General features: G+C 32.4%; 1 protein-coding gene across 1 annotated transcript; it reads right to left on the bottom strand.

The window, feature by feature from the left end:
- Positions 1-716: 716 nt before the first annotated feature.
- On the bottom strand, positions 717-1,730 carry LOC104105942 (uncharacterized). Its single transcript, XM_009614381.4, has one exon. The coding sequence runs from the start codon at positions 1,668-1,670 to the stop codon at positions 1,080-1,082; it is 591 nt and encodes a 196-aa protein (XP_009612676.1). The 5' UTR covers positions 1,671-1,730; the 3' UTR covers positions 717-1,079.
- Between the last annotated feature and the right edge of the window lie 6,977 nt (positions 1,731-8,707).

The raw sequence follows: 8,707 nt of genomic DNA, 5'->3' as shown, positions 1-8,707 counted from the left end.
GCATTTCATTAGATAATGAAACCATATATAGAAAACCACAACTAAAGTTTATTGCACAAAGAATTCTCTTATTTTCATTAACATAATGTAATGTCACAAATGTCAAAAGCTTCAAAAGTTTGGCCCACAGGAATAGAGACAAAACAGAGAAACTTATGAACTGAAAAATAAGAAGATGCCCAAAAAAACAAAGAGGAGTTTGCCAAGAGATCAAACCAATGTCACTATCCAATTTTTAAATATCTGGGTAATGAAAAGTGAAATACGTTCACACATACGAATTTTTAATGAGCCAAAATCTAATCTAATTTTTAGGGACCTTATTTTATGTTTGTATATTTTTTTTTTTTATTTTTTTTTGTTCCTTGCTCTTTTACCAAAATTTAGCATTTTCAGTTGTGTCTATAATTGTTTCAACAATGATGTCGGGAATTAAGGATACCTCCTTAATTTTTTAGGTATATTTTCAATAGTGATTTTGATTTGTTAAACTGCATGAATCCTTGTTATTACAGCCTTTAAGAATTAGAAGTAATCCAGCTTAAGACTATTGTGGGAAAAATACAACCTCAACTTTCCAATAACTTTCGATGCCACTAAACAATTAAATAATATAAACAGATCAAGCGTTCCAAACATAATAAGAAAAGAAAAAAATAGAAAAGAAGGAAATAAGAGGTGGAGGCGGGGATTCATTCAACAAGTTGTTAATAGTAGAGAAAGCTAAATTTCACATTTCAAGGAATTAACATATGTCAAATTAAAGAGAAGAATTGCACAATTCCCAGGACCCCATCATATACAATTCTCCATACCCTCATATATCTCATCTCATGATGTAACAAATCATGCATCCAAAGTGAGATTTTCCATCTCACTCCATATTCCACTCACTACCTATTGTTATCTCACAAGACCTAATAGAAAAAAGAAAAAGAAAAAACTCCACCTTCCAAATTGAGAAAAAGAGAAAAAATTATAAAGAAAAAAAGGAAAGAAAATTAATTATCTAAAAATACTCCACCCCCACCCCCCACCCCACCCCCCCAAAAAAAAAAATTATGTAGAACTTGCTAGCCTCATACACTTCTAGCTAACATTTCTTGAAATCTCCTATAAGATTCAACTTTCTCCAACCTGAACCTTTCATGACAATTTGCAATGAACATATCAGCAAGCTTATCAATATCATTCCCATTCTTTGTATTATTTTCATTATTTTCCTCACAAGCCTTCTCTTCAAGCCATTGAAGATACCCAGAGAGTTCTGATTCATCACAAGCAGTAGAAATAATAGAATTCCACGTAGAGTCATAATAAACATGGCCAGTGGCACAATCCTCAAGTGCAGTTGGAACTGGCACTGGCATTACATGAGAAGAACACCAATTGTAATGAAGCCTAAATGAGCCAAGAAAAAGTTTGTTGTTCTTGTACTTCTTGTTCTTCTTCATCGTGGGAAATTCAAGAAGATGGACTAATTGTACATTCTTGACAAGTTGAAACAAGATAGATTTGGCCTTGGCTAGCGCGCGAAAAATGCGGTATAAATGGGAGAAAATGAAGGATTGTACTAGGGTTTTGAACTTCACGGAGTTTAAGGTTGAAGATGATGGAGTTGTAGTAGAAGATGAAGAAGGGAGAGTTTTTGGATGAGAGGGGCCAGCCATTCTTTTTTCTTCTCTTTACTTTGGATGTGTGGGGTGTGAGTTAATGTGTCTTGTTCTAATGGATTTATAAAGGATCTTGATTACCAATTTGCCACTGGTAAGTAGGTAATTTATAGAAAGTGCCAACCACTTTGTAGAATTTCAAAACTTGCTTTTTTGTGGGTCTTTTTTTGAGTTTGTAAAAAATATTTAAACATTCAATAATTAATCCTAAGGTTATTATAAGCAATTTTTATGGTAAAAATTAATTGATAGCCTGGTTAATAAAATGATTAACTTGCTATTATAGGTTAAACTAAATTGATAGTGTAATAGAATTTTTGCAGTGTATATAACTTAAAAGAATAGTGAACTTATTAAAAGAATGTAAAAGAATCACATCACTTAAAAAATAATACCATAACAAGTAAGATTAGTAACTTTGAAAATACGACAAGTTGCTTACTACAATACGTTATAAGTAGCTTATAATACAGTGATAGTGTAAAAATTTAGTTCCATCGTGTATGTAAGTTAATTTTTTTTCCTTCAAGACCTTTTCTTCTTCTAGTTTGTTTTGGGGTTTTAGACAAGAATTGTACCGTCATGTTTGGTAGAGAAAAGCTAATCACAATACGGAAATTCCTATTGAATTTCTTCCAATTGAAGTAGGAACGGGATTTATTCATTTAGAGCTTTAAATTCAGGAAGAAAGTATGCAAACAATGTACTCGAATATTGACAGAGGTTCTTTTGACTAAAGTATCTTGAAGGAATGGCCATGAAATTGATAGCACAGGATATGTGGTTGGATAAACAAAGACTTAGTATTTGAAATCTGTAATTAAAATGATTATAAGCTGGCTAGTTAGCATGTAATTATAAATATAATAAACATATCTAAACCATTCATTAAATTGATAGCACATGATATGTGGCTGAAAAGAAAAAGACTTAATATTTGAAATCAGTAATTAAGATTAAACTAGCTAATGCCTATATTGTACAGTAGACTCACCAATCATGTCCTATATATAAAGCATTTCTGATTTTTTTTGGTGCCCGCTATAAATTTTGAAGTCATTTGAATGTAAATTAAAGAAGATGAAGAAAGGGGTCATTTGGGTAAAAAGTGGTCCATGACAGGTCGCTGCTGCTTGGTCTTCTAAACAAAGACACAGAAAAAGCAACCTGTGACTTGTTTACTAATGTTCTTCCACCCAAATGACCCAAAAAAACTGAAATAAAAAAAAAAAAAAAGAGAAAAAGAAACAAGAAGAAAAGGAAAAAAAAGGTTAAATACCTATATACTGACATTGTAAAACCTTTTTTACACAAACTCTTCTAAAAGAAATTACAAACAATAGTTCAAAATAAGTAAATTTAGTAACCTCAAAGATACAACAAGCTATTTATTGCAATGCAGAAGACACATATCCTATTACCATTGGTTTGATGTAAATCTGTGTGAGAGTAAGTATTTACCTTAATTTAAATAAGTTTAAAAAATTATTATAAATTTATCTATCTATCTATACTATATTAGTACAAAAAATAGATATTATCTATCTATCTATCTATAAAAGCACGAAAACCCTTAGCGAAATGTCGTTTGCCTTTTTTACCCTTTAAAAATATATTTTACATTGGATAAAATTGTAATTAAATTATCTTCCTAATATTTAGAACTTGAAAATTCAAAATTTTGATTATTTAAGTATTTCCTTATTTGAAGTATATACCTAAAATTTATGACTTAAAGGAAATTAATATTTACCTTTAATAAATCATTAAAAAGGTCAAATATTTGGAAGGCCAGTACACAATTTTACGTCCATTTGAAGTAGTCAACAACTAGAGTAATTTTATTGAAGAACAATTCTACTAACATTTAGCATTTTCAACAAATTACATTAATTTATTCTCATTAAGTTGTAAGCCGATGTAAGAATAAAATTAAAACTATTAAATATATAGGAAAATAATATTTCACTCTTTTAATCTTGTCTTCTTTTATCTATCCATAAACTATTATAATAGCACGAAACTCCAACAGAAAATTGATCGATTATTTTATCATTTAAAAATATATATCATATTGGACAACAAAATCATTTCATTTGTATTTTCTACGAGTAGTATTAAGAACAACGAAGTTAACTAAAATTTTGACTATTATATCTTTCCTTATTTGACAATATAGGAACTCATAACATTTATGAATAATTTAATCCCAGAAAGATTTTACTTATATTAGTTAAATAAGTAAATTTTTGTGAGAATTTATTTTAGGAATTATTACTTTATCAAAAACAATAATAATCCTTATGACATTAGAAATCTTTCACTTCAATATGCAAAGAGACTCTTAAATTATTATTTTTTTTATATATTCAAGTGTGAATAATGGCAAGAGGAATAGACAAAAACTTTAAAATCAAATTGTACAGAAATCTACAAGAGCTCAAGATATTGTCGGATTGCTAAAATTTTGAAGATCTAAGACTTGGGTTAGCTTTAAAGTTGTAAGTTTGATATCGTGTTAATTTGTCAATATTTTTATTGGATTGGGAGCTTTTGGTTAATCTTTTTGTAGAAGATTTAAAAAGAGATAATATATATATATATATATATATATATATATATATATATATATATATATATATATATATATATATATATATATATAACATGCTAAGTAATTGAAACAGGTAGACAAATAAATTGATCTAAAATGACCTGACATTTTAATAGTTTGAATACATTCTCTCTGCCTCAAAGTATCTTATTATACGTATGAGTTAGTCAATATGATCATATTTAAGTGAAGTATATGTTATTTTTAAAAACGAAATTGAAATACAGAGATACTATACAATAGAAATTATTATAGTTTAAAAATATTTAAAAAGTACACTAAATTAGTTTGATCAAAATAATAGGTTTTTTATTTCAAGATCACAAAGAGGAGGCAATTAATGTGTAAATTAAAAAATTTAGTAGTTGCCTTATTTACTCTTTTTGGATTAATCATGGGAAAATATATTCTTTTATCTGGCATTAACTAGGAATTACGTATTTCAATTATAAGCTATGGTGTTAACCACTATACCAGAGCGTATTTGTTATTTAGGTTCCTAGCTAATGTGAAAAATATTAATAGCTATTGTCAACTCAAGTAATTCCTTTTTAATTTTATCAAAAATATTATCGTGAAGTTTCGCTTTCTGGTATCGATAAATCTATATGGGTGATAGCTATAGCATGTAATTGAAAATAAATATCAAGCTAGAAAAATGTGTGTCTAATATTATCCATCATAATTGAGCTAAAGAAAGTAAAAGCGTTACTCAACATAATCTCTTTATCGTGATAATAATTATATCTGCTAATAGGGGATGGTGCGAGAACCTAAAGCTATTCCTAATAAAATTTCAAATAAAAAAGTATATGAGAATTTTTATAAAGCAGATATCTTACTTCCTTTATTCAAGAATTTACTTTTAAAAAAACTATTTGATAAATCATATAATGAAAATATATACTATATAATTTTAAAAAATTATATTCATTGGTACGAGATACACGCGCAATGCGCGTACTCTATGACTAGTTAAAATAAAAGAGGTACGCTTAATATCGTAAACCAAAAGGAAAACTAATTCATATTATAATGCAAATCGAGGGGAGGTCCAAAATTATCCGTAATATATATATGTTAAATGCAAATCCAAAAAAGAAAGAAACAAAACATAGCCCAAGTCTCGCGGGGGTTGGGAATCAAAGAGTGAGCAACTCGAAGAGCTAAACAAGGCTGAATCTTCGCCGATATTTATATAAAATGATAAAATCTATGGTTTTATTAATGTAATAATACTATCCAAACAGCTAATGTTGTGATCAGATTTCAGCTAAAATCAAGCACTTTTGCCCCTTCTAATTTTTCTGCATAAATAAAACAAACAAACAAGTGTAAAATGACACGAGATCTTGGAAACCCTTGACCTTAATTTCTTCACTTTTTATTCTCATAAATATAGTAAAGGATAATTAACTACTTTTCGCCAAAAATGTAAGAGAAAACTTATGGATTAAAGGTGTTATCTTTTTCTTATTTATTCTTTGCTCACTCATTGAAACAATCAATGCCCGTTGATTAGTACTGAAAGTATGTCTGAGTTGCATGGCTTACTCTTCATTTTAAATTTTAAAAAAATAGCCGAAAGCAGTATCATGTAATCTATCAAAATCTTACCTAAACTTCCCCATTAATTGGTTTAGGATTTCACGATTAATTTATATTCTTTTTGTGTTCCTCTAGTAGAATTTTGAAAAATTATATATATACATATATGATCTTTTTTTATTCTCTATTTGACGCAAATAAAATAGTTAAAGTATATATATAGCTAATGAAAACCAAGCTTTTTGTCATAATATAATTAAAATCATATCTTGTAGCATAGGTTATAAAAGTATAATGGGGGATGCTAAAATTATTTAATTTACCTAAGGTTTGATCTAAGAAAAAGGACAGCGAGATTTGTGGGGAACTTGGATCTGAGAAAACATAGATATAAGCACTGAAAAACATAATAATACCTAAAATTAATTAATAAACACATGCAGTAGTGTAATGTGTTGGTTACTGTGTATGAATTAGTAACAATTAGTGCATTTATTTTTCCACCAAAACGCCGTATAACTAAAACCAAGCTGACACATGTTTTTGCATTTATGACTTCAAGAACTAAAACCAACAAGATTCTTCCCTCGTGATCTAAACTTAGGCCCTTGCATTAATAGCGCTCCTCCTCCGTAGGAAAAAAATTATTTACGTCCAATATTTACATCAAATCGGTTGATATACTACGGTTAAATAATAAATCAAGGTAAATATATTTACATCAATATATATGTTTGTCGAACATAAACATATATCCAATATCTAGAGCTAAAGGTAGATGAGCTTTACTTTATGTACAAAAATGACGTGCTGCGATTTTGTCTACAGGTGATTTAGAAAATTTCCATTTTTTAAATATATTATTCGATATTCGGTATTATTACTCCGCTTAATTCAAATTCGTGTCGCAGATGATCCATTTAAAGGGAAAACATTCTCTACCAGAAATTTTACCATTCTCATAGCTTAAGCTCGAGACATCTAGTTAAGGGTGAAGAAGGTTGTTTATCCTAAAAAACGGATAACAATTAAATTTGTAAGTGATTTTAAGGATACATGGATTAATTCAATACAAACGGTAAATTGCGCTAGATTAAACAGATAAAGGACGTGATAAATTATCAAACCGATCAAGAGGGGTGATCCCTGACTTAATAACAACCTTAATGAGATGGCTGCCCTCGATCCCGGACTCACAGTAACGAAGCACTGATGAACAAAAATAAGAACTTTGAATAACAGAGAAAATAAGAGTATATTGCCTTGATATGCGTGTTAGAATATTCCTAATGAATAATCAGACCCCCCTTTATATAGTATGAGAGTTTTACCCTAAGTACAGTTTCATAAAAGGTAAAAATCTTTCATTTAACTAATCACTGTCCTCTACCGATATGTGCCGAGATCCACGCCGTAATATCCGGCCGGTCGCGGATATCACAGCCTATTGTTGGTCGTGCTCGATTGTCTGGTAATGCTCTCCGAGGCTTTTGGGGTTCGAACTGGACCTGGGGGTCATGGCCCCGATACATCCGAGGGCGGATGTTTTGCCCGGAACCCGGACCAAGGGGCTCTCTGACTCGATTTCGGTCCCTTGCCTTTACGTTTCTTGCTCCGTTCACTTCATCGGAAATTGAGGCGTCCCACGAACTCGGTTTTACCCGTATACAGACAGTCCCCTCATTTCTCGGAGAGTGAGTTTACGGAAACGACGAGAAACGACACGAGCATCTTGATTCCTTCTTTAATACGTCGTGACAGAAACGATAAAGAATCTAAAACATCCCGCTAGTCACGTCATAATGACCTCAAACGCGTGTCGGCCATCTGCAGATCATCCTTGGATACGAAACGGCGTGAAGCCTCTATAAATACTCCCCTCCTTTGTTCATTTTTTTACTTTTGACCAAGCTTCCACCCTCGTACCTTCAGGATATTACTGCCTTTCTTCATTCCCCATTATGTTTATCTTCGTTCTTCAAGAGTTTTCAACAAATCACAACTTTTCATTTATCTTTTACCCAAACCAGCACGTTTGATTTTCTCGGCAAGCTTTTACCCTTCATCTCCCAATTTTCCTTCTCACTTCTCCTAACTTTTTTCTAGATAATAATGGCGAAGACTGTTCCCCAAAAATTTGCTACTTCTTCTTCAAGGCCGGCCATCGAAGTCGAGGAGACCACTCCCGATGTGGTTGACCTTGAGAGGCCCGCTCCGGGCGTGGCTACTAATGAACAGGCAGCCGAGGCTCCATTGAAAATGTTTGTTCCCGGGTGGTGTTCGGCCACGGACGACTTTAAGGTCGAAAAACCCTCATCGGTGCAAGGCCGATGTGAGGCGGTATCTAGGTACATTTGCTACATCATAGAGGCCGTCCTTCCTCCGATTCGTAAGGACTGTGGCTGGGCGGATAAGGACATAGTAATCCCCGGGCCCGATGGCGACATTACTACAAATGTGGAGGGGTATCTGAGTGTTTACACTTACCCCTTCACACTGAGTCCGGTGGATCCGGTTATTCTGGACTTCTGTAGGAGGTATGAAGTGTGCCTCGGTCAGATCCACCCATTGATGTAGAGGATCCTAATCCTCCTCCGATTCTTTGTGAAAAATATTGACTCCTGTTTGTTCACCATCGAACATCTACTCCGCCTGTACAGTCCCCGAATCTTCTGGGAGGGAGGGGGGGACTAATAAAGCTCGTACGCCGGACCAGCGAAGCCCCATTTTCAAGCATAGATGAGGACTAGGATCGGTGCTGGCAGGGATGCTTTGTCCGGGTGAGGACCACTGACTTGATCCCTGCCGAGTTCAGGCCATTCCCCGAGAAGTGGTTTTATCTCCCTTTTTCTCATCGGTATTTGCTGTGGTG

The sequence above is a fragment of the Nicotiana tomentosiformis genome, chromosome 3 (genome assembly GCF_000390325.3).
Source record: "Nicotiana tomentosiformis chromosome 3, ASM39032v3, whole genome shotgun sequence".
NCBI lineage: Eukaryota > Viridiplantae > Streptophyta > Magnoliopsida > Solanales > Solanaceae > Nicotiana > Nicotiana tomentosiformis.
Note: the sequence above shows the minus strand (reverse complement) of the source record. Positions and strands in the feature narration are given on the sequence as shown.

Excerpts from the sequence above, each read along its gene's own strand:
- LOC104105942 (XM_009614381.4), bottom strand. The coding sequence starts at position 1,670 with ATGGCTGGCCCCTCTCATCCAAAAACTCTCCCTTCTTCATCTTCTACT.